This window comes from Meleagris gallopavo, chromosome 5, assembly GCF_905368555.1.
Source record: "Meleagris gallopavo chromosome 5, MGAL_WU_HG_1.1, whole genome shotgun sequence".
Lineage (NCBI taxonomy): Eukaryota > Metazoa > Chordata > Aves > Galliformes > Phasianidae > Meleagris > Meleagris gallopavo.
The window spans coordinates 45,795,734-45,822,597 of NC_139408.1; the positions used below are offsets into that span (position 1 = coordinate 45,795,734).

Here is a 26,864-nt window from a genome sequence, read left to right on the forward strand (position 1 = left end):
CTCACTGTTGTTTTTTACCTAGTTCCATATACCACAGCATGGGGCAAAGCAGGAAGACAGCAGCAAACAAAAGTTGTCTCAGAAGGAACAAACCCTTACCATTCTCCTCAATCTGGAGCCCCTTGCTATAAAACCCTTACTCTGAAGGTTTAAGTGCTGCAAAGTGAATAATTAACATACTGCACTAAGACGTTATTCTCACCTCAAGGTTTGCCACCCTGCTCTCATTGCTCTGCATTACATCAGCACCCTGGTAGGAGCCAATCTTCTCAGTGGTTGCAGTGATCCACTGCTGGAGGTCAGACAGTTTGTCATTAAATGCCCAGTGCTTCTGAACATGCTCTTCAGACTGCTGTATCATAATCTACAAATGATAAAAATGTCAGCAAGCAAACACAGATAAGCACTTTAATTACTGAATCTTACACTGTGACTACTGACACAAAATCTCATGGGTAGAAAATAAAAATGTAGCTGCTAATGAGATACAAAATGCTTTATCTTTTAGCATTCATGGCATAGAAGACACCTACAGACTCTTGCAGGCCTGAATTTAACCACATGGGGGGGCATTAAGCATGAGAATAGTTACCTTCTCTTTCAGCTGAAACAAGAAAAGGGCATGATTTTTTCACACCCCTGTAAATACTAAAGACATCCTATACTCTCTGAATCAGAAGTCAGTGTGACAATTTTATTTATTTGCAAATTTCCAGTTCAGTGATGAGATTATTGAGATTGAAACTAGAATTCCACAGAGTCTATTAGAGTGACATTTTATTACACTAACCTCATGGTGACCTCCAAAACTAAGATCATTTTATAAGCTTTTCCTCTGAGTCTGTTTTGGAAGGTCATTTTATAGCTATGTTTACAAGCTAGAGAAAGTCTCAGGTCAAAACTAATACTTATAAAATTGCAACACTTTTCTCTTGTTAACTAGAATCACAAAGCTATACAAGAACAAACAGTTTGGTACTACTGCACAGTCCAGGAATCTGTGAACAAGTCTAAGGTACTGTGTAATCATGTAACTATGAAGTCTTTTTCTCAGAAGTAACAGGTCCACTCCATAAATAATTCATACAGCTAAAAACAAATAAGCAAACAAACAAACAAACAAAAACCAACAATCTGTGTGGAGGGACACCCATCTCAAAAGGATAGCATACTACAGATAACCAGAGAATCCTGGAAGAGCTACCAAAGTTATAAGAATCACAGAATCACAGAACTGTAGGGGTTGGAAGGACCTCTAGAAATCATGGTGTCCAACCCCTTAATTCAGTACCTTCTTCACCTGAAATGAAAATATCTGTCATTCATAGCATATAATCTCACATGCTCAGAAAATTATGTTACTTTACTTTTAAACAATAGTAACTGGTAACTCCTCAGGCAACTAAGAACTCTTATGTTACCTCCAGTGATCTCTTCAGGGCCTGAATGTCAGACATAAGTTGATTCATTTCATGTCTATGTGTTGCATTTGACTGAACAAGCTTCTCTACCTCTTCCATTTGAATTGCAAGCTCTGCCAAGTCATCTTGGATCATCTGCAGTGGAAAAAACAGAATGCGTATGGGTAGTGTCAAAGGGCATGGCCCTTTACAAGACTTTTGCTAAAGGCATTTCCAGTTGAGAATGTGAGGGCATTATTAAAAAAAAAAAAGAACAATCACTGTCATTAAGAATATTAATTGCTCGATGTCTAGAAGTGAATGGTTCTGAAAGCAATGGTGGGATGTTCTTACATGTCAGTAGTTGATAACAAAGAAAAGAAGCTGCTGAGAAGCTGCCAGAGGAGACACAATACAACCAGGTAAATACTGACATCTTTGCACCAACAGTGAAATGGCTTAGCATATCTGAATCACCCCAATTCACCACGGCCATAAGAAAGAGTCATATCCTCTCTCTCTTCCTGTTTTGCTCTTCTCTCCCTTTTTCCCAGCTATCTAGGTTCACTGCATGACTTAAGCAGGCTTTAATGCATATTGAACCCTTTGCTGAATGGTCAAGCATTACTGTAAAGTACCTGGAGTCTCTGGAGTTGTGTCTTTTTACCCAAAAGGTTAGGCTGTGGTTCATTCTCCAAGTCTAGTTTGGCTTTGATGGCAAATAATTTCTTCTGCAAAGGTGCAAAAGCAGCATCAAAGTCCTTATACTGCAGTATCAAATTCTAGGTAGGGAAAGAAAAAAAAAACACATTCAACATATACTCCCTTGGCCTTATCTTTAGTCTATCCAGTACTCAGAGCAAATACTAAGAGCCACACCACACAATAAGACGTAAGTTTATATGTGTATTTGATCAGCCTAGGAAAACAAATTGGGCACAACTGGTTAATGCTAAATTTGATTCTGTGAAACTGGCTTAGAAAAAGATAACCTGTAACAAAGATGACAGTAAAAGTCTGTATATGGGCTTTGAAGCTCACCTGGAGTTTGCTTTTTCTTTGCAGTAGATTTTTGTGTAGAATTTCTCTCTCCTTTGAAGCTTCGGCTACGTCTTCCAGGAAGGATTTTGCTTTTTCCTCTCCAAGAATATTGGTTAGCAAATCTTTCTTCAGCTGTAATGTCATCAGCTTTTCTTTGAACTGTGAACTTTCAGCTAGAGCAGCCTAAAGGAAAAGAAATATTCTTCTTGTAAAATCATAACCAAGTAATAATAATAATCACATAATTGTATTATTCTCACACAAGTCACACGACCAAAGCAGTATGACAAACTCAGGTAAGAACAGCATGCTGGGCTGACAAGGAGTAACAAAAGGTACCTGGACAGTGCCCAGTTAAAGGAAAAGTCTTCCTGACAATGTTAGAAGCATCAAGGCTGCATCCATTTTGTGAACAGAAATAGAGGAAAGCTGTACTATGGAAAGAGTTGTCTGTGCAGAGGCCTAAACAACCAACAGAAAGGACAGCTTGAATGCTCATCCCAAGGACAAACTCCATCCCTGTTCACAGACACATTTATTCTGGAGATTAAAGGGGTGACAAACTAACAAATGCCTTCCTGGACACATGTAGAAATCACCCCACAACTATATTTCTACAGTCTTATTAACAGAATCTATAGAATTTCCATCAAAGGGAATTTGAGCCAAAAATAAACAGCATTATCACCATTGTTAAAGGCATATAGGTCTTCAAACTATTCAGTTGACAACTCCAGTTAAACAAAGGAAGGGCATAAAATAAGATGTTCTGCTACAGATAGAGTTGAACTCCATGCAATGGAGTTTCATATCATACTGGAAAGGGCCTTCCAGCTCTTGCTTTTGGCAGCTGTATGCAGTCAGTTACTGGTGTTGCTTGGGCAAATGCAAACCAAGTATCAGTTTCTGAGCTTAGTAATAGGTTTGCTACCTCAATCTGATCCAACGCTGGATCTGGAGTCTCCAGAAGCATCTGGACAGTTAGCTTCCATTGTTCAAAACTTTCCAGGGGATTTTGGAAAAGTTTGCTCAGTTGAGTTTCTGCATCAGTGCTCATTTTAGATGTCTTTCCTTTAACACTGCAAGGATAAAGAGGCAGTTGAGAAAAGAATTACAAGGAAAACCAACTCCAAATATCCTATTCATCAGGCCATGAATTAACGCAATACTAGTGTGTAAACTACAGCCAACACAAAAGCCTCAGTCTTTTACTGTCAGAGCCTGGTCTTGCCTACTCACAGCTGTTCTGTCTGTCAGAGATGTCAGACAAAAGTTTGTTTAGGCGCCCTAAGACACATTTTTCTCTTGTGCAACCATGTATCAGGAGCTACTCTGTTTTTAGCAGGCAGCCATTTCCTCTCCTGTGTCATTTTTTCTTGGCTGCTGTCACCAGCATGATTTACAAACAGTATTATCAGAGCAGTCTCATTGCGTTTTAGGAAAAACAAGCCAAGGGTATATAGAATTTAATCATGGTTATCTGTAGTACTTTACATTTAAAAAAAAAAAAAAAAAGCATACTTGATCACACTAAGTTACCTATAAAAGAAAGGAAAAAAAAATTTTTTTCTCCTCAGATCTAGATTTTTTAAAATTTTTGCCAAATTACATTTGCTGAATTTCTTGTATTTATATACGTTTATATATACGCGTGTGTGCGTGTATGATTCTGAAAAACAATCATTTATGTATATTTATGCACATAACTATGTGAGTGTATATCTACATAAATATAGATCAGCACACATTCATTAAGTATCCAGGCGTCTATTCTAAAGGCTTATCCAAAACGCAGCTGAGAAACAAGGCCCAGCAGTGACACGCCCCAAGCAGCTGCCTCTTGTCTTTCTGAGCTTTCCTGACTTCCCAGTTAGCTGAATCCTTTTTGATATGGCAGTGTAGCCCGAATTGTGTATTCGTATGGAAACGGCCTCCTGAAAATTCACAGGATAAACAGGCAAGAGCAGTGCCACAGACTTCCAAGGTAAACATGATTAGTTCTGTCTTTCTATAAAAGCAGCAGGAATAATCTTACCTGATTCACTGCGACATTGCATGGCTAAGCAAAGACAAGTTTGCAGCTCCACAAATGTAAAATACTGACAGCACATGTCCTTTGCCATTTGCTCTGCTGCCCCTGCCAGGCTCAGCGTGACACTGCCAAACTTTGCAAAGAAACTCTGGGGAGAAGCTGGCGAAAGAGCAGCTGCCATTTTCTGCTCAGAGGCAAGTTCTCCTGCTTTCTCTGCTTCTCTTTCAACACCGTCTACTTGCTAGTTTTTAAACTGAAATCCTTTTCTAAAATGACCCATAACCCTCCCAGTTGGGCAGCATATTGTGCGCTGGATAGAGAAAAGTAAGCTTGGATATAATAAAAAGAACTGACCTTTCTTTTTCCTCTAAAAAATGATCCTTTCTTCTAATTTGCAAAATTTGCTGCCAGCTCCTTTACTTCCTGATTCCAGACAGCCTGGAAACGGAAACACTGAAGTCTAGGGAGAGGCTAAACTCTCAGAGTTTCCAAACTAAGGCAAGTTGAAAACAGGAATCATGCATGCATGCAGTCAGGAGAGGGGAATAAGCTCTGCCAAGTAATTGCTAAGGCTGATGAGTCATCACAGCAGACTCAATAAGGAAGGGGCATAATTCTTCCGAACCATTTACTACTACGGCTCCTGCCCTGATTTTCTAGTTGCTGTCATGAAAAGCAAAAAAAGTACATAAATTATTATTATACAAGGCTAAGAAAATCAAATTAGCTGCCAACAATCTAATTTTCTTAAAACCATGCACAACATTAATGATGCATGATTACCTCATGAAAATGGCCAGCAGCCTACAACTCCTAGCAAACAGCTAACATCACAGGTTTATTGAATTGTGGAGGTGGATGTCATAAAAGAAAAAACTTTTTTCTACCTGCCACCTAGAATCAAATGGCATATTGCTTTTTTCTTAGGTGTCTATCAATCCCTTCAAAGTCTAAGATATTTCCACCCCACCCCAGCCCCGTTATAGACTTCCCACTACCTTTGATATTCCCGTATTGCAGAGATGACACTATCAGCGTGTGGCTGCACATCCTGGGAAAACCGCAGCAGTTCCTTTAGCTGAGCCTTCAGCCTCTCAACCTTCGACTCTTCTGCAGCCAGAACTGCTCTTGTTGCCTTAATCATAAAAAGAACAAACAGGTCACACCATATGTAGCGTCTGGCACATGAAATGATGTGGTAAAGCCATCTCAAGGTATTCACACTGTTAACTCCAAGTCCCCTTTCTGATGCCTTTTTTCCTGGCTAAATATGGACTTTGATAATGTAGAATATATTCTCAGGAACTGTTCTCTTCATGCAGGTGCTCTCTGCTCTTCTCGCACTGCCTACCCTCTGCATCTGATCTGTGGGGTTTACAGTTTGAACTGAGTGAATCACAGCTAGTCCCAGTTTCAGTTCAGTGATTGCAGTGTATAATAAGATTCATGTCTTAACCACTTTTGTATGCAGGAACAAATCTTCTGAAACACCTATGTACAGAATATTAATTCTGTGCTGATGTAAGGTAACAAAACAAGCAAAAACCATTCTGATGTTACACGATTGAATCAGTCTGTATTTTGTGGATTTTTTTGCACATAATTTTGCCAGCTAGTCTTGCTGAGTTCCAAACATACAAATAGCAATGAAAAGTATTTTGAACAACGATAATAAATGCAAAAACAGCACTCAGGAGGAAATGAGTGGTAAAGACTCTTACCTACTTTATGTGTGAAAAACTTTCCAGCAGATTGATTTTACTGTAAATACTGATTATTACAAATTTAGGAATTCTTCTGTAAGTACAAGTACATGTTTGATGGTAGGAGAGGAAGGCTATAATGTAGATATGGTCTTACAAAATACTCTCAAAGTGTGTGTTTTTCTATGAAGGCAATTGTATGTAGATGAATATATGTTTGTACATACACTAAAACATTGTTTTTCCTGCTCCATCATAAGTGCAGAAAATTATGTTGTTTGCTCTGTACTGTTCTCTTTCTGAATATGGTTCCTCTGAACCTAAGACAAATTCCAAATAATCCTCTAGCCACCTCCTTACTGTGAAGAACAAGATAAGGTTAGAATAGTTGACTTCATTGTTGCTATTTACATTTCTGTTTCATATACATGACTACTACTCTTTCCTTTTCACCTTTAAACAATGGGCCAAGCATCTGCTAAATATGTCTATGTGTGTTCAATCTATGACTACACTTAGCTCTTTTTTTTTTTTTTTTTTTTTTTTTTTCAGGCATCTGAAGGATAACAACTTACATTGCATTTTCTCCACTGAGCTACAAACTCATCTTCAGTCTTTTCCCTTTCCCCAGTGTCCAAATCATTTTCTAGTTTCTGTAGACCTTTTCTGAATTCCTGGATATCTGCTTCTAACTGTCTGGCTTGGGACTTGTAGGCACTTTCTGACTGTTGAATCTTGAGCAATCTCTGTTCCTCCTCATTGCTCAGCAGTTTCAACTTCTCCAAGGCTTTTCTCAGCTCATCGAGTTCATCCTTCAATCTCTCAGCTCCCAGTGGGGAGGTATTTTGAATCACATCTGCGCATTGATTTTCAAGGTGCTTCAATTTCTTTGCACCGTTCCTAATATTTTTGGCAATTTCCTGCAGAAAGAAGTTACATAAATATTAGTTGTGGGAATGGGAAACTGGGGAAAAGGTGAAAGCAGACAGAAAAGATGACCACCTCTCCTAGTTGTACATACATTCTTTTTCACTTCTTACTTCAAGTTTGATACGCTTTTTTTCAAATGCCCAGAAGCCAGAGTCATTTGACAGCCTTCTGTATAACATTAAGTGCTATGATTTTGAAAATATTGGCTTGATTTTAAGAAATGCTTATCACCTGAGGTCCCTGGTGAAGAAAACAGGAGCTTCAGGCAGTGAAAAGTACCAATAAGCAGATCTATGAGATTTAAAGCTGAACAGCTTAAGGCACGGTACCAAAATATTAAAAACTGTTAAAAAACAGTTTAGATGTTTAGATATCATACTGCGGGACATGGTTTAGTGGGAAATATTGGTGATATGTGGGCAGTTGGATTGGATGATCTTAGATATCTTTTCCAACCTTGGTGATTCTATGATTCTGTGGTTTAAAACTGATATTTTAATCACTCATTCTAAGTGCTCAATACTTGTGAGCCTGCAGGCTCTATTTGGATCATATTTATCAAATGTCATTCCTTTAGAAAGTTTAAAAGGGCAAGATGCTCAAAGAATCCCATAATGGCGGAAGATCAGGCTTTAAGAAGGGAAAAAAGTACCAAAAATCAATCAAAAATAAAACTCAAAGTAGGCTATCCTGCAACCCTGGTAAAACTGAGAGAGCTTTGTATGCTACTGATTTTCAGACCTGTGATGACTCTTTATCCATAACCCACATTACAACAATCACCTTACTTTGTATAATTCTTTTCTCAAGCACACCCTTGTGTGGTTTGAGAAATGCATACAGGCATGGAAAACACATAATCCTGTTTCTTTGCCAAAATTGTATCAATTAAGGACCTTCAGTGCCTTTAGTCTGTCCTCCGCTGAAGACTTGGTTGTTTCTCCAATGCAGCAGTTTAATCTTTCCGTCACACCATTCAGCCACGATTGAAACTGGTTGATGTTAGCACTGTACTTCTTGTGTTCTTCAGTTATCTTTTCAAGCAATTTCACTCTGCTCTGTAACAGGAGAGATCAGAAGCAATAAGGACTGTGCTTATCTGGCTCTTTCTCCTTTATACTATAACCCAGAATGTACAAAAAAGAATCCCTTTCCTTGAGCCCCAACAACACTTGGCTTCCACAAGAAGCAGCACAAAAGATTGCATAAGCACTTGTGCCTGTTTTGCAGGGTCTCAATGGGCAGTTTAGTGCCCAGAGAGTCAAACTGTAGGGTCCTATCAGGCAAATTCCTAGCCTCTCCTCTCCAAAATTTCTCAATCTCTCATTAGAAAAGGATAAGAGACAGAAGTCCATTTCTGGTTTGGACTTCAAAGGACAAACAGAACAGATCCTCGTGCAGGTTAAAAATAAAGATGAGCACACAACAGATTTACTTTGCCTAGATATAAAATGAAAAAAAGAAGAAACTGTGCCACAGGCACATATTGTTTCCATGTTTATTATTTAAACAGGTGGTAAAGAAAATAACTGTCATCTTCAAGGTATCCCTAGAAATAATGTAACTGAAAAGTTTTTCAATTTGCAGATCACAAAGCATGTTCTGGTGCTAGTTCAGAGCTTGGGAGCAAATTTAAATCTATGTGATGCATGCTTGATTTTCTCTGTGCATCCAGAAAACAATAATCCCTGTACTTATGCGGGCCTGCACTTGGTGAATTGGTCCCTGCAGATCCAGTCTGGAACCACTCTTGAGATGAAATCATATCTGCTCAGTCTATCCTTATTTGTCATCCGAAGTTTAGTCCTTGCTGATGTTAATCATGAGGAATTCTGTTCTGTTGTTTCATTAATATAATACCCAAACAAATGCTACTTCCTACAAATCAGGCTGATTTTTTCTTGCTCTTCACCAGTTGGCATGGAAATAATTGAGTTACACTATGGTTACCTTAGGAAAAAAACCTGCCCCTTGTGGCATGCTCTTAGTGCATGCAGCACCCTTTAAAGGCTGTGCTGTAACTAAAACAAATTGAGTTTGACTAAAACAAAAGTTTTTTGAGTGTAACTAAAACAAATTTGAGTTTTGAGTGTGAGTGAGCCTAGGATCTCCCTTGTGCTGCAGCTGGGACTTTGCCCTTCACCTTGGGACAGGTTATCTCTGCGGTGCAATACAAACCCACCATCCTCCAGTGGCACCATGCCTGCCTCTTTTCCACATTGATATTCTTATCTCTGCTCAGTTGAGCAAACCAAAAGTAGAGGTATGATTGGAGCCCTCTGTGGCCAACCAAGATTTATCCAACAAAAACCACTTAACTGATTTGCTAGGCCCCATTGCCTTGATTCTCAAATCTGCAAAGGTTAAAAATAATTTGCACTTTGACCTCAAGTTAGGTATTTGGGGAATGCAACCTTTACAGTGGTGTAAATGGTCAAAGCACTGAACTAAAACAATCACTCCAAGTTTATTTCATTCCAGAAATTAGGCTAATTTATTGCACTTACAGAAGCTCCAAAGGGAGCAAACAAGAATAACAAAGCAAAGTTATTATTAAACACGAAGATTTTATGATAATATATTAAAAGGAAGTAGAAATGACCCACCCTTGCATAGTCTGTTGAGTCAAAACAAAGCATCATGCAGCTTGAATAGTTTTGCCTGATCCATTATGTCAGGAGAAAGATTACATGTACATAGACTGACTGCAATAGCTGTCAAGCATAAGGCTAGCAAGAACGTGAGTGCCCCCACCAAGAGGTTAGGCAGGGACATTTTCTTAATGTTGGGAAAAACGGTATCCCTTCCTTCTACTAGGTAGCTGTTTAGGGAACAGAACATTGTTAAACTCCATCTCCATGTGCACTTGGTTAATGTGAGGAGATAGATTCAGCAAGGTTGTGGCCCTAAAAGAAGAAAAATTGGTTCAGGCTGCAGAGGAAGAAATGTGTCTGGGCAGGATCTGCCCAGCTCTAGGTAGTCACAGACGTAGATGGAGGCACAGCAAACGCTCTCCCCTAAAGTTCTTAGAGTCAGCAGAGGCAAATCAGCCTCATCTGGAAGGCAATTTAAAGCACATCAAGAAAGTTCCTGCTTTAAATCCCTCTGTGGCATCTCAGACAGAGTGCAGAAAACTCTCATAGTCTCTCCTGGTGCTTTCAGACCTGGCACAAGAGGGTTGGCTTTATGAATATCTAGGCTTGAATTAACAGAGACAACTCAGATTAAAATAAATGTCCTCAGGCAGATTTGATAAATTTGATTAAATATCTACATACAATATACCGTAACTTTTCTTACCATCACCACTCATAATTTATGCTTTAACACACAACCATTACATATGCATATTGCTATTTTGCCTCTGCTATTTGCTATCAGATGAGGGAAAGCATTTGTGAAATACCACCACATATAAAAATACCCCTGCTGATGTAATTAACAGAAATTTACATTTCTTTAAAACTTGGAAATGAAAAGGGCACATGTTAGTACCACAAGGAAGGAAAAAAGTTTGTCCATACCAGAGTAGCAATGTCAAAAAAAAAAAACAAAAAAAAAATCCCAACCATTTCAGAATCTGCATCCAAGAGTTTACCCTTCTGACAGAGATGGACAACTGCACAGTCTCTAAAAATGCTCTTCAACACAAGTGCAATCTACAAACACCAGGAACCCACCCCAGCAGGCAGCTCAGGCATTCAGCTGGCATCTGCAATTCAGATTTCGTCTAGCCTCTTATCACTCATGGGGCCAAAGCAAACCTCCTGCAACTCCTCCATCTCTTTCATTCATTCCTCTCTGCCATTGGAAGAGGTAGAAGGGTTTTTTTAACTACCATTGTGCCTTCCAATATGAGTCCTACAGTGCCTGTAGCCTTTGCATTACCTAATGAGTTTCACATTTACTTCAACTGCAAAAGCCAAGGCTTTTCAATCCCTCTTCTTTATTCCATACCTCCTGAAAGAGAGATTTCTAAGCTGGATTCTCTCACCTCATCTTTCTGTGAAATGTAGTATTTGTAGCAAGTCCAAAGGAAAGCTTTCCTGGCACCTCAGTTGGCTGGAGACGTAAAGACATATTTTACTTAAGTACTATGAGACACTTCCTGATCTCATTTACACCAGCACATATCCAGCTCAACCAGAGAAATTACACCGCATAACACCAGTCTCAGAGAGGTCACATCCAGACCCCAACTATTTAAATTACTTGTTTGAAAGAGCTGCCTTTTTAAAATGTCTAATGACTGTCTCCTGCTTCAAAACCAAAAATAAACATTGGTTAGAAGGGACTGAATGAGAATTTTGAAATTGCAATCTAGATACAGAACACTTAAATTCCAAGGAATATTATTATTTATAAAACCAGTTGCTTAATCGTGAAGAGAAACTTTAAGAATAAACAATCAACGTTGAGTTGCTGGTGGTTGGTGGTTCGACAGCCTATGTGCTACAGTTCTGCAATTTCTGCAGCACGTAGTTTCTGAATTCTCTCTAGTTTTTGAAGATACTTACCATTACCAGTTTTAACTATCTTATTACTAAAAAATATCTGAATGCCATGTTCACAAAAGCTGTTTATTCTTGTAGTTTTGTGGAGTTTGTTTTGTTTGTTGTTTTGCTTTGAATTCTTTGAACAGAAGAAGAAATTGCAGAGCAAGCATAGTAGTGGCATGAGCATCCCAAAGTTGCTCTCTCAGTGTGACCTGAAGTTAGCTATTGTTACAGCAGCGCTCAGGGAGGGATAGCACTGCACAGCATTATGACAGAGATAGAGAGTAGAGCAGAGCCAGTGTAATGAAAATTGTTTGTATTTGTATTAGGTAATTCCAGCATACAGAATTCTTATTAGTCACTATGAGACACATATTAGATTTTAAGAAGCTCTATATGCTGTGTGTATCTCTATATATCTTGAATATTTGAGTACTCTTCTTGAATACTTTGTGTATTTTTACTGATACGGGCTACTAAGAAACTGAATTCTTCTCTGCATATGCAAATCTCTGCCCCTTAGCCATGCCACAAAGTTCAATCTTATTTTTACCTGAGTTTCTTTACCTGGAAGCAGGGAGGGTCAAAGGAAATCACTGGCACTGAAAGATAAACTAGAATGTCTTATATGAGCCTATCTAACAGCTGGCTAGACTGGAAGATTAGCAGCAAGCATGAGCTGGACTTCAGAGTTGGGCTGCACCTGACTTATCTCAGTGTTTCCCAGTTCTGCAGCTCTGGATCTGAACTAATGTGACATCCTTCAACTACTGTGCAAGCGTGACCATGTGAATAGATACTTTACACCTGACTAAACAAAGATCACTTATGCACCAAAAGATGACAAATGATTCACACTAGATCACATCAAATAGCTCGCAGTCACTTTACAACATACTATAAAGTACAGTGTGAGAGCATCCCAATTAACAGGTTGAAACACAAAGACTTGCAAACAGTCTGCTGGCTGAAAGAACAGAGGTCTCTCAGCTCTGTTTCTTTTTGCAGTCCTACCAGTGAACCCCCATCACTCAAGAAACACGAAGAGTAAACAATACTGTGTGCTAATGAAATCTAAACACCTTCCATTATTACCTGAGCTTCTTCCCTGATGCTTTCATATTCCGCCTTCATTTTCATCTGAGCATCCTCATCAACACTGGGGTCACCTATCCTGTTGAACAGGGAAGAAGCTTCCTCTAGCAGCGTTTCCAGAAGGACCGACTGATTTAAGACATCATTCAACAGAACCTGAGCATGGCTCAGCTGCCACTGCTTCTCCTTTAAGCCAAGCTGTAACTCAATGTCAGGCTCCAAGGTCACCCTCATGTTGTGAATCCATATATAAAACTCATCTTGCGCTTTCAGGTACTCACTCCAGTGCAGCCAGACCCACTCAATACGGCTGTTGGGGAGAGCAAGAAAGATGAGTTAGGTGAAATAATGATGGGATCAGTGCAGACTGACAAGCTCAAAAGGCATTCAAGGAAAAGGACAAAGCTCAGCATTTTTAAACTGCACTGATGATAGAAAGTCACATTTCATGTCTCAGGTCCTGCCTACTCTGAGGAGGAAATATTCTGTAAAAGGTACCTTTGCCTAGCAAAAGTCATCATTCAAGCCCATGAGATGGACTTGGTTGGACTAGATGATCTCAATGGTCTTTTCCAGCCTTAGTGACTCTACAATTATATAAGATGGGCTGGCTATGAAGGGGGAGTGAGATGAGGTCCCACCATCTCTCAGTCTTACTCCACTTCCCTAAGATCTCCCATACTGCCAGGCAGAAAATACTTTATGAAATCACTAAGTGAGACAAATACTTCAACAAAAAAGAGCAGTGTTGAGCTTTTCTTACCTGTGACAGTGAGTAATGTAAATGGCAGTCTCTTCCCACAAGGCTTTAATATGTCTCAGCTTAGACAGTACTTCGTGTTTCTTATCCTCACTGATACAGTGAAGAGCAGCATCTGCCTTTGCGAGAATCAAGTCCATTTTCAACGTACCTTCTGGTTCCAGATCACGTATTTTCTGCGAAAAAAGATTAAATGAGAATGAAAACTTGAAAAAGAAGCAAGCATAACTGATGAAATTTAATCTTAGTTTTTTCCAGGAATCCTTAAGCTCCAAAGCTTCACCTGAGAGGAAAATAAGAACTTCCCCTTAAACATCTAGACTTTGTTCTTTATCATTAAACATTTTAATCATTAAATCTTATTTTTAACCATTCTACAGGGTTGAATTGAACTGAAAACCACATAGCGGTTGAAAAACATTTTCTTAGCTAAAAAAAAAAAAAAAAAAGGCCATCTCCACATCTCAATTTCAAAGTCATGAAACATATTTAAAGATCTCCTATTACAAATAAAAGCTGCCACAGAAAACAAGCCAAGAAAAACTAATTAGTGGAATTTTGTCTGCTACCACATTTTGCTCTGACCCTAAATTGCTAAGTTATGAATTAGAAAAAACATGTATCTTGAACTACTCAGAAAGCCAACCTCAGTTAAGCTATGTTATCCGAAGCAAACTTTCTTTCTTTACCCAAAGACAGAAAATTAGCACAATTTCTATACAGTATTACAGAATAACTACATCCAGATTTGGATGTAGCTTTCAGCATCACTTTATCCAAATTTCTGATTTAATAAGATTGGTTTTTCTTGCTGTTTTTCCACAAATTCCTGACTTGCTGCAGCCTCTCTAGTTGCAAGAAAAGTCTTCTATAATGAAAACAAGGAGAGGTTTAAAACTAGCAACTACTTACAGAAATATTAGGCCCACAGGATATGTGTCAAGAAAATAAAATAAAATTGAAAAAATCAAGTGGTTGTACAGGCATTCTACTTCTTCAGATCTGTTTAAATGATTGCTATCATTGGCTGACATTTTAATCAATAAATTAACAGAAAATAAACCACAGGAAGGAAGCATGAAAAAAAAAAAAAAACAACCTGCAAACCAGATGCAGAAAAAAGAAACTGAAAATTATGACTGGATTTAAAAATAGCCAATAGATAAGGTGGTGAGCACACCATGAGGAGAGGAGAAGTCTGACAAAGAAGGCAGGATGAAGGAACAGAAGGTGGGTAAGGAGCAAACAGAGAGACACTTGTTTCTCTTCAGAATAATGAATTTCTAAAGTCTAAAATGAAGATCTCTCTATCATGATTTTGTGTGTTACAGATCTCCAAAGCCCACAAAATTCAACATACTTCTGTTCAGCTATATAAAATCACTACAGATCTCTAAAACTTGTATCTCTGCCATGGCTGCACTCCCTTTGCCTTATTCAAGTTATTCAACTCCTTATTCAAGACTTTCTGACTGTCTTTGGAGACTGCATCTATTAGTTCCACAGACAAAAAGAGAAGATGAAAATTAGATAAGGACAGAAATAAATCCATAGTCCGTGAGGAAATACTTTAGGTTCTTACGATTGACATTCAAGTCACTCCACAAACAGTCTTTATATCAGGCCAGAAGCCAGTCGCAGCCAGGGAAGAAAAAAAGATATTGCTGCACCATTATGTAAAGCACCTTGCTTTCCATGTAAATCTGCAATTTTTTCTCAGAGCTGTTAACCTTTTTCAGAAGAGGCAGGCCAAACTTCAGGAGACACAAAACTACATACTGTAAATTTACTGGGTAAATTACAATGGAAAATATTCATTTGATTGACTTAACAGATTAGTTAGAATTGATGGTAATACAAGTATAAAAATGTTTCAGTGTTCATCACAGAAATATAACCACTCCCTCTAATCATGAATAGTATAGGTTGGAGAAAAAGAAGCATATCATTTTCTGAGATTATAAGAGCAAGATAACATCTAATGAAACCAAAGTTAATGAATGCGACATCACAGTAAGACAGCAGCACGATCTGCAATGGGATCTCTGTGAGAGAGTTATACAAGAGATTAAGTCAGAACAACAATAAATGAAAACATTCACCTTTTAATTAGATGGATTAGAAAGGGGAACTGTAAATCTTCTTATCACATGTCTTACGGGAAAGGACAAGTGGATTACTCTAGACCAGCCATTACTAGGACACTTGCAATCTTTCTTTGTCAGTGCTAGAATCCTCAAGGGGACAGAACACTGAAGTCCAACTCTCTCGTGTAATATACTGGACTTTGGCAAATCAGTATCTGGCAATTACAAGGTGCAACTCAGTCTCTTTTTCAGGTTTGAGCATGCTCATAGGAGTGTGAAAACACTTTAACCTGCCAAACCTGCTGCTCATCTTCCAAACCAATGAGAATATCTTGGAAGCCAGTAGTCAAATTTTTCTCCTCTTTTTCTACAATGGCTGTAACAATTTTGCAGATAGAAAACTTAGAAACAAGAATGAGGCAATTCCATCCACACAGGACCAATATTCCAGCAGCCATGTGTAGCTGGTAGCTTCCTAACAGAAAACTCCAGAGCTCACAGCAGTAAGTGCAACTGTTGGCAGTGACAACCACTTCTGAACTACCACATCATTCTTCCTTTACCTCTGTCTCTCTCAGCCTGGCTTCTAGGGCAGATCGTGGTCCCTTGGTGTTGTCATTGATGCTCAGTCTCTCTTGGATGGCCTTCATCCAAGCTTCTGCATTCTCCACGCTGCTGTCAAATTCATCCTGTAGCTGCTGAGTCATTGCATTCAAAGAAACTGAAAAGATAAGATGAAAAGTAAGCTTTTAGATTAAAACTTAAGTAGGAATGCATTCAAGAAAACTTAAAGGAGTATGCATAGGGGGGATAATGATGTTGTGGCTTTCCTTCTTAATGATGATACAAAAAACTTCACCCATATAGCATTCAGCAGAGCACAGAGAAGACACCTGCACTGCAGCTTTCCCAAATGAAAATCTGCCAGAAAACTTAAGAAGGTAGGGAGCAGTGGGAGGCTCCAGCACAATAAACAGATTTAATTCAAAGTTTTCAGATGAGATTAATCTGGTGTCTGTGGTATATTCCAGACTGGCTACATGAATCACAAACATATTCTGTCTCTGTCCAAAGTCTAGTCAGGACAAAACACTCCTTGTGGCCTTCCAAGCTCATGTACAAAACGTGACACCAGACTTGCACAACAATTGGCATATGCTTAACTTAGAGTTCCATAAGCCCTTTAAAGCTGGTGAGATCAGCATCAGATTGCTTAGGCCCTCAGTTAACTTGTTCTGCTGAGACCATGGAGAGGTCTGAAGGCACGTGCAGTGAGTCTGGAAGAAACTGATGCAGTGGGAACTGGCCAGCAGCTGCCCAGACAAAGCACTAGAAGACATCACATAGGAATATCCACACATCTACATTCCTTCTTTTGATATTTCTTTTATTTCATACCAGGCTCTTGTGTTCTACACCAAGCTTTTTATTTTTCCCTCCCTCTCTCATTCTCCTTCCCACATAGAGAGTGAATGTGATGGCTGCTTGCTCTATGTTCTTGCATCTTCTCTAGTCGGGCTGCAGACTCTCTGCTGCCCAGATGGTACACATTGACCCTGCAATAGAGGAGAGGCATCCTCTGTCAGCCAACAGGCTGAACTTGACTAATCAGGATTAATCATAATGAAGCCCCTGAACATCAGCTCTACTGAAGTGAACAGAAAGCCACCGACATTAAATGGTTTTGGATCACATCCTACAGCTACTGGCAGCCAAGCAGCTAATGTTTCTTGTAAATTCAAATATTCTTACTCTTTTGTTATTCATCATGGAAATATTTCCTCAGCACAAAGGGTGATGTCTAATTATTGAGCCTGAGTTTGTTGCACAGAATTCCATGCCGTAGCAGACCCCTCTATTTCCATGGGACAATTCACATGGGTGAAGCTGCTCAGTGCATGAGGCAGAACATGGCTTTTGGTGAAGCTGGATTAAGAGGGTTTTGTAACCATTTTAACTGTCAGCAACTTCATCTTTATACAAGGGAGAGCCATCCTGTGCCTCCCCAGTGGCAGAAAGCTTCTCACCATCCTGACAGTGCTCTTGTCAGTGATGCACAAGGATTCATGCCATATCAGATGTCCCTCCCTCTATTCCTGGTGCATTTTGTTCCATGTCAGATCAGGAGAAACAAGACATTTGTGTATGCAACAAAAACAGTCTAAATTGTTGCTCCTCAGGCTTCAGCAGGCCTGATGCTCAACAGCCCCATTCCAGAGAGAGAACTGCATCTACAGATCAGCAACTATCCTGCCCTCAAAGATAGGTCCACCCTCATTGTGCAGCCACGAGGAGCTGCGTTTGCATGGAAGGGAGTGGGAGATGGCAGAAGAGGTAAAACTCAAAGCTGCAATTGTCAGAACTAGAGGGCTATTTTGAAGAAGAGTGACTTTACCCTGAAGAAATTGAAGAATAGAACAGGATGTAGTGGATTTAGTAAAGGTGATGTGGTATGGAGTGGCTACCAGACGTACAGTAGGTTATATCATTAAAGCTAGAACGACTTGCATTACAAGAATCCTAAGGATGAAGCCAGTTCATGGAGTAAAGTACTTTCAGGTAACTGTGTCCTTCAGTAACTGGTGCAAAACTGCCATTTCCTGGCTATAATAATCTAACTCATGGAGGAGAGCACACAGCTCTGCAGCTGACTGATGGGCTCCATTTCACATTAACATTACTGGTAGCCATACAATCTGTCCCCTAACTCCTTGCACATTGCATACTTACATTTCTGGGCAAATGGTATCTGAATGCATGAGTGTAAGCCGATTCCAGTTAAGCTCTTGTGAAATGAAAACTCACGGTACATTTGCTGGATAGACTCAGATGAGGAGTGACATTCATTTCCTAGGAGAAGTTTCTATTCCTGGTAACATCCACATCATATTTAAAATTGGCTTTAGAACTCTAGTTATGAACTAGATCATAGAGACCATTGTGTTATCTCAGTCTCACTTCTTACAAAAAAGCACAGGGCTGTCAAATAGGGCTAAGAAACACAGGAAAACCTACTGCCATCTTTCATAGAGAAACCCTACTCATACTCACGTTGCTGTCCCCTGAGAGTGAGGATTTTCTGTCTTAAAACTAGAGGCAGAGTCCCTCATCTCACACAAAGGCATTCCCTGCACGCAGCCAACAGGAAGCATGGAAAATATTCCAATATTAAGATCACCAGTTTGCAAAGAAAAAGAAACCCCTTGTTATTCCAACTGCCTGCATAATTTACTGATTTTTTCTAAGTAATTAATGCAGTCTAGCATCATAAAAATGATTAAATGTAATATGAACTCTGACCCAGTCCCAAGCAGATTCCTGAGCTGCAAGCTGCAATAGGTGGCAGCTGGCTCTGCCTGGTGGGGCTGTCCTCCCTCTTTCCGGGAAATCAGATCCCAGCAAAGCTCTTAGCAATACAGTCCTCGGGTCTTCTATTTTGGAAGACCCCACAAGCCTTAAAGGCACAGGTTGGGGTTTTTCTGACTTTCTGCCTGCTTGGGAAGAGTAGCTGTCAAAACTACTTGAAATTTGGCAGTAGCTGTAATACAGGTTTTTTTTTTGTTATTGTCGTTGTTGTTTTTTTTTGTTTGTTTTTGTTTGTTTGTTTTTTGCAAGCAATCCTAAGGCTAGGATAAATGATGACTGGATAAGTATTACGATCAAGAGTATTTACCCAATTCCTGCTGCATCACTGGGACTAAATGACTGAGCAATACTGGAGATGAAGTACAAGGTTCTGATCAGTACAGAAAATACAAAGCAGATATGACAGCCCCTGAAGCAGGCCAGAGATGTTGAGTGGTGCAGAAGCAGCACTGCAACCTGCAACAGGAGCAGGCCGCTGGGGCCACCTGCACCACAGTGTTCCTGTCCCAGGCATGGGCACTAGGACCTTCTATGCCAGGGGAAGGCTTCCCCTTAAACAAAGGTGCAATCCTCTCAGCAGTTTGTAACAAATTATTTTTATCACACATTTTCAAATAGCATGTAGGTATTTGAAACAACATTTCATTTTAATGCCACTTGAATCATGTATTAGTTCATGCTGTGGAAGGCATATTTATACTGCACAAAGCATTTAACATCTCTATACGTATGTTACTAAATGAGGGTAATAACCAACCATAAGAAATTCTGGCATAGATAATGGAACACTCAGCATAACCCAATGTTATTTCTCCAAGTGAAATAATGCAGTCACTTAGTGCAGATAAGGGCAAAGCATAATTCAAGGTGCTAAGCATAACTGGCCCAGGACAACTCCTGCAGCACACACAGATGTTATAAAAAGTATGCCTACATTTCACGAGCAGGAAAATACAAGGCACAGATCAGCTCCAGGACTTTTAAGCTGAACATCTCCCACAACACTGGGCTTTCCATTAACTTTGATTCATCCCCGCTGGTCCCAAAACACTTCTGGAAGCGCACTGCAGAAGGCATGATGCCTCAGCTCAGGGATCCCAAGGCAACAGCACAATGCAGATCAGCTCAGTCCCTCATGCAATTCAGCCAGCATTCCTGGGGCCGCATTTCTGAGCGCTTCCTAGTTAAGTGTATCTACTCCAGCATTCTCCCTAGTGCATCTAATAGCTCTCACTAGGGTATCATGAAATTTAATATTTGTAATGCAATACTGGGAGCTTGTGAAGTTATTTTGCAAGTGCAGTGTCTTTTTGGTAGGATTATCCTATTATTTTTGCAATGTTTCGTAATGTACTTTTTTCCTCTCTGCCAAGTCACGCAGACTTTTTTTTTTTTTTTTTCTTCCCTTAAACTTCTTAAGACATTTCTTGCAATCACTCCAACTTTAAACACTCTTTTCAAACTGACACCTATAAAACACAGGCTCTTACATAGTTTCAGTATGTTTTGGTTTCCGGTATTCATGTACTACTTGACTAGTTTCCAGAACCAAGTTCTTAGAAAAATAAAAGGAAAGTACAAAAATGCCGCAGGAAATTCAAATCACTCACAATGAGGGAGGCTGTTTTTCAATTATTGAAATACTTCAAACTTTTTATAAGCCTTTCCATTTGGTTCTGTGGTTGCACGTGAAAAAGATTGACAAAAACCCCACTGGAGTGTGTCAAGTTTTATTCAAATGCATGAATTTGGAAGCAATTGTGATTCTGGGAATTGTTTGGTTCCTGGAATAATTTAATAACTCTTCAGTTTCCCTGGATGTTGTAAAAGAAGCCAAGCAAAGACACAAAGCTGGGAGCTCCAAATGCTGCAGGCTGGAGAGGAGGAGTGCTCACGGAGGGAATTGTTCATGGTCAGCTCCATGAGAACAGCATTTCCAGCAGCAGATGCTTTGTCATCATGGGACAGAAAGCCTCCAGCAAAGCCTCAGCCAGGCACAGCAGAATTAAACTGGCTGAGTAGGTGCAGAAGAACTTAAGGTTGCAAATTTAAGATGTAATTATTTCCAGTATGTTTTAGAGGTTCAAAACATTAGTCCCATTACCTTGCCCATCTTCCAAGACAGCCTTTTCCTGTGTTATTTGCTGTTATTTGTTGTTTACGGCAGTTAGTAATTGCTTGCCCTAATGAATGAGCTAGAGAGTAAATAAGATGTTTCTTTGTTATATTTACTTAAATAAACACATGCATAACCAAGTTACAAGCATCCCTTTCAACTGAGGAATGCTAACATCATGAGTACTGCGGTCATGCATATCATAGCCACCTCCTTTCCCCTACAAAAGAATCTTCAGAAGCCTACAGCTAATGCAAGACATTCAGTTTCAACATGATCACACCAGATAATTTTCCATCAATTTGATGCAAAAACAAAACAAAAACTGTTTGTCAGCCATATTTTGTGCCAGATTAACTGAAAAAGCCTGACTTTTTCAACTGATTTTTTAAAGATTAATTTCAGACTTTGGCGAAAGGCAGCACAAGTGGGATATTGTTTTGTATCACTCATCTGCAAATAACAAAGTTTCCAGGTCTAGTAAGTCACTTCCTAAAAGGTATAAATTTTAAAAGAGATTCAAAATATTAAACTAGTTCAATTTCTGAATGGAATCGTCATGTGCAAGCAAGGCAGAGATGAGTTCTGGGTTGTTCTCTCTGTCAGAAACAAGCAGATCTGACCATTGAGGACTGTAATATCAAAACTAAAATTTCAAATTAAATTGGTATTTTAGATGTTAGGCCAGTGGTGTTAACATCGCAGTGAGTGATTTTAACCTTTTATAATACATACCCCAGAAGTTCCCCAATAAACATGCAGACATCTGTCTGATGATTTCAAAGATACTAACAACAGGCTTGCTTTCCTAGTCACCTTTCACAGACTCTTTAATCTGAGATACCACGGGTTAAGCACCTCTGCTCTAAAACCACAGCAGAGATTTTTCATATCTAGAGTGTCTGCTTCTGAAATTTCCTCTAAAGGGAAGCTGCTGCCTACCAGCAATCTCTACTTGGTGAACTCCTCCCCAGCCGCTGGAATAGGCTTGGTTTCAGCTTTGCTCAGCACCCAAAGAGTTTTACCATCAGTCAGCAAGAATAAAAGTATTACAAGCCAACAGCATTAATCTCACGATCTCTGAAGGCTGGAATTTATGTTTTTAATTATTTCCCACTTGTTCTCTACAGCCTGTGTGATCCCACAGCACTGGGTGCCAGTCACACCACTGATATATTGACTAATAAACTCTTGTGCCACCTGAATCTTGGCTGGAGATCAGTGAACAATTCAGAACAAGTAATATATCTAATAAACTGCTCCACTTTTGTTGTTCATATATTGTGTACTGACAATACAGCTTCCTCAGAGGGAGGGTTGTTCTTTACCATTTGCCAAATAAATTCTGCAGATTAGGTTGTTACATAAACTACAACCAAATAACTCTTTCAAGAGATTCTTCATATCCCATTTCTGGTTCCCCATCAGTACCTGATAAAGACATTGTCTGCCTTCCCTGGCTTGCTGGCAGTGCCCATCTCTTCTGCACACAGTCTGCCACGTCGTAACTCCCAGAGACAGGGCCACTTTCACCATGGTCACCCACCCCAGGATGGTGGCCACATACAAACTGTGCCCTTCCACAGCACCCTGTAGTAGCCAGAAGTGCTCCATAGGGTAACACCTGTCCTGAGACCATAGACCATGTGTTAGAAAAGTTTCAGCGATGAAAATAGAGCATCAGCAAGTACTTAGGGACACAGAGCATTGGACAGAAAAAGGGACTACTGGAGATTACCACTGCATTTCCTGTGCTCCATGCAAGCTCCTGTGGTGCTGCCCATGTCCTCAGCCCACCCCTTAGAGCCAGAGAAACTCAGAGATCCTCCTTCTGGTCCTGAAGGCATTAGTGAGAGGACTCAGACAGTAGCCTCGCAGCAGAAAGGACTCATTGCACCAAGCCTCAGCCCATCTGTGGGACACTTAAAACCAGTGTGAAAAAGGAGCACCTCCAAGGAGGGATCGAGGCAGTGGCGGGACAACTTTCTTCTGCAGCAACCCCCATGGCCTGATAAGGCCTTTAGTCATGATGAGGGTGCTCAGGGCTATGGGATGTCAGCCTGTTTCCAAGTCTGTCTCTTTTCTCTTCTGCATCTTTCCTTCTTGCACAAAACTGTGTCCACATTTGTTTCTAGGCGTTTTATGATTATAATTCCACCCCACATTCCACTTCACCAAAAAACAGTCTTAAATCTTAATTGACCATCAGTCAATTCAGCTCTGAGTGACCAGCTGTGTCCAGCCTGGGAGCACTAAGCACACAGTCTTTAAACTAACCAACCTTGTACAGCAAGTATTTATCAGCAATATTTGTTATAAAGTCATTTGTAAATACTGAACAAATATATTCTAAGGATACAATGCCTTTTTTCCTTTCAGAAGAACAGATAAAGGACTAACTCTGCAAAACTCCAGATTTTTTACATCTATCTTTCAAATCATTCTCATTAGGATAATGTTATTATGGAAAATAGGGAACTGTTTAGTCTGGAGAAGATCTTATCACTCTCTACAACTCCTTGAAAGGTGGCTTTGCTGAGGTGGGGGTTGGCCTCTTCTCTCAGGTAAGAGTGATAGAACAAGAGGAATAGCCTCAAGTTGCACCAGGGGAAGTGCAGGTTAGATATTAGAAAAAAAAATATTCTCAGAAGGAGAAAGCCATTGGCACAGGCTGTCCAGGAAGTGTGTGTTCAAGGAATGTGGAAATGTGGCACAGAGGGACATGTTTAATGGGAATGGCGGTGATGGATTGATGGTTGGACTAAATGATCTTAGTAGTCTTTTCCAACCTCATGGTTGTTCTCTATGATTCTATGAAAAAGTGAGATTAAATAGCTTAAGTAGTTGGGCTGTTCCTAATTTTAAATACTAAAGTTGTTGATTAAAGTAAATGTGTGATTTCCATAGGATCAAAGCCAATGATGATGGAGAAATCTGCTGAACTTGTACCAAACAGTAAGATCTGTTCAAATGAAGAAAGAGAAAAATGATCACTGCTAAAGATAAACCATTGAAATGCTGTCAAACGGATACATCAGGGTAAGCAAAGTCAGATCCAGCCAGCCAGTATTTGGACATAATTTAAAGTAACATTTGTACTAAGCTGATAATGCCAGGCTGTATAATGCAAAAAGGCAGTGGTTTGTGTTCAGACAAAGCTGGGCTATGGAGCAAACAAGGCCTTCTTATGTCCTAAACAACACATTTTTGGAGCTGCCAGCAACCTTATCCCCCAAAAATCTCTACTCAGAAACAAAGCAGACCGCTGCAAAAATTGCAGCTCTAAATGAATTTTGAGTGGTTGAGAACATTTCTGGAACTGACTAAAGGAGGCTGTTTTCCTGTGACTCATTTTTGCCTGAACTCTTGCAGTTTCCACATCTTCATCACCCTCCCCCTACGCTTGCTCGCCAGGCTCTGTGGGTTAAGGACCAGGAATGCATCTCTGTCTTCAGCTGCAGAGTTTGCTCCCAGCAGCATGGGAGCTTGCTTCTGCAGTGAGAGCAACATCTCACCAACACATGTAGCCGAGCACTGCACAACAGGGAAGACGCGTGTCTTCTGGATGAAGCAGCACTGTCTTTTTAGTCATCACATTAGCCTAAATGAGGATTGGAGTCTCGTGGCTTATAAAGCTAAAGGGTATTTCAACCTCCTCCTACTGAGGTTAATTAAAAACACAGTTGAGCATAAAGCTGTGACAGCACTCAGCTGCAAGTCGTGTTTGTCAGCAGTCCACATCTAGCAAGAGGGACCCAAGAGTTATTTAAGGCTGTGATTGCAGGTAATTACCTTGCCAAGCAGCCAGAGAAAAGCTGATGCTTATTATTCTCACTCTTGCATCATCCAATCTTAATCACCTTAAAAAATGAGTATTGTAAGAAACCAAGGCTCTTTCCCCCCCTCCCCCGTGAACTACTGAAAAGATTTGGCAGCTCTGCTCTATTTAGGTTCCATTGGGAACATAGGGCCTACTTCCTCAGAGCAACTGTAAAAAATCCCACCCGAAGTATGACAAACCACATCCCAAGGGCCACCAGCTGCCAAAGGGCTAATGCAGATACATGCCCAGGGCAAGCGATCACCATCGGCAGTGCATCTGCATGCATACACTGGTGCATTTGACAAACACATTTCCTGAGTGACGTGTCACTTCTCTGGTGGTTCTCAGACATTAAGATCAGGAAGAAGCAGAACGGGAGAGATTTTTATAATGCAAGTAATATGTAATTCTTCTACAAGGAGCAGTATACATTGTGGCACAAACTTAACTTTGATCTAAGAGAAATAATCTTTTCTCAGTGATCTCCACAGCCATCTTTTAAAGATGTTATATTTTAAATGCATTTCATGTCAGTTGAATCCTCCTACTGTATTTTCCCATTGAATTCACAGTTCAGGGCTCAGTGGGAATCTCGCTAAAGGCTGATTCAGAGAACAAAGGAACCAGGTTATTACCTTTCCAAAATAAAAAGCATACTTGTGTGATGTGTGCTAAACTGCAGCCCAACTGAGCTCCAACACCTGGACAGTTTTCACAGAAGCCACAACAAGCACAACATGTGTGACAAAGCGAGATGCAAATTATGCTCCCCTCTTAAAACTTAATATGGAATTTATTTTATCTCAATTTATTGCAAATACCCAAGTTATGTTTCAACAGTGGTATGTGGGAAGTTAAAACTACACTATTAGAGAAATTTCAGGAAAATAATTCCAGTAGTCCCAGTTTGGCTTTAGACTGAGAAAGCTGATATGCCCTCCCAACTCTAACAGACACTGTTAACCTCACTGGCTGCCTCTTATCTCCAGACACAGCCTTGTGGTGAGCTCTACGGCTGGGTTGGCTTCACTACATTTTCCCACCTTACATGAAAGTGTTCTCCATTCTCTCCATTCTGGCTTAGAATAATACATTTTGCTCCTCAAAGAACAGTTTATCTGTCCTTATCTCATCACATAATGCCCTTGGCCTCTGCTATTACCCTTCTAATGAGCAGACGATGCATGGGCTTTCCCCAGAGAAAAGCAAGCAAACAGCATTCACTTGCTTGTCTATGACACACATAGGCTGGCTGCTCTCCTAACGGAGTGCTTATTTCTCTCCTTTCCAATGTAATCAAAATTTATGACACTTCAAGAAACTTAATGTCCTCAAGGTTTTTTATCTCTCCAGTAAATTTAATGGGAAATTGGAAAAAGTTCAAGAAGTTATCAGGAGCCGAAAGAGAAACATAAGCAGCATGGTCTTGACTATCTCACTTCCTTATGAAATAAAAGGAATAAATCCCACAGAAACCTTACCAAAACCTTGAGAGTTCTGGAAGAATGACTGCTAAAAGCCTGCAGGATTTGCCTGGTGTTCCCTTCAGGGTGTGCAGCACCACAAGGCTGTGGGGATCTGGGTGCTAGAGTGCAGGTCAGTGGGATTGGCATCAGCAGCATATGGTGTGAAGAGAAACCTAGGGCTTCCTCCACACCAGTGCCAAGGCAGTGCAGAATTTCCTCTATGCTGCTTGCTGCATGGTAACAGTGAGACAGAGAGATAGAAGTGTAAAGGTATGGGAGACCAGAAAAATAAAAATAACAAAGAAATCTATCAGTGTGCTGCCTCTGTTTGAAAGGTAAGATTTAAATAGAAATAATCCCCAGAAACTACCAAGAGTTCAGGTCATCAACTAACAAGCAGGTTAATTCCTAAGGATTAATGCTTGAAATTATCATGCCTGACAAATGTTTGCTGAACAGGAACGAGTCCAGAATACTCAGCATGAAAGCAAGTGAGAAGTAGTAGTGCAGACAGATACATGTCAGAGCTGAGAATTTTTAAATTGCCAG

General features: G+C 40.0%; 1 protein-coding gene across 6 annotated transcripts in view; it reads right to left on the minus strand.

Moving 5' to 3' along the window:
- The window catches only part of SYNE3 (spectrin repeat containing nuclear envelope family member 3), a 69,952-nt gene that overhangs the window by 34,523 nt on the left and 8,565 nt on the right, over positions 1 to 26,864 (minus strand). For all 6 annotated transcript variants that reach the window (XR_014883742.1, XR_014883741.1, XM_085225563.1 and 3 more), the window contains exons 2-12: positions 16,108 to 16,265; positions 13,461 to 13,633; positions 12,698 to 13,007; positions 8,003 to 8,164; positions 6,752 to 7,096; positions 5,472 to 5,608; positions 3,373 to 3,520; positions 2,442 to 2,624; positions 2,039 to 2,182; positions 1,422 to 1,556; positions 203 to 364 (exon numbers count right to left, since the gene is read on the minus strand). Coding sequence is in view for 4 of the 6 variants with exons in the window: in XM_085225563.1 (XP_085081689.1) it covers positions 203 to 364; positions 1,422 to 1,556; positions 2,039 to 2,182; positions 2,442 to 2,624; positions 3,373 to 3,520; positions 5,472 to 5,608; positions 6,752 to 7,096; positions 8,003 to 8,164; positions 12,698 to 13,007; positions 13,461 to 13,633; positions 16,108 to 16,251 (2,043 nt within the window). In the remaining 2 variants the exon portion in view is untranslated. The remainder of the gene's footprint in view (positions 1 to 202; positions 365 to 1,421; positions 1,557 to 2,038; positions 2,183 to 2,441; positions 2,625 to 3,372; positions 3,521 to 5,471; positions 5,609 to 6,751; positions 7,097 to 8,002; positions 8,165 to 12,697; positions 13,008 to 13,460; positions 13,634 to 16,107; positions 16,266 to 26,864) is intronic.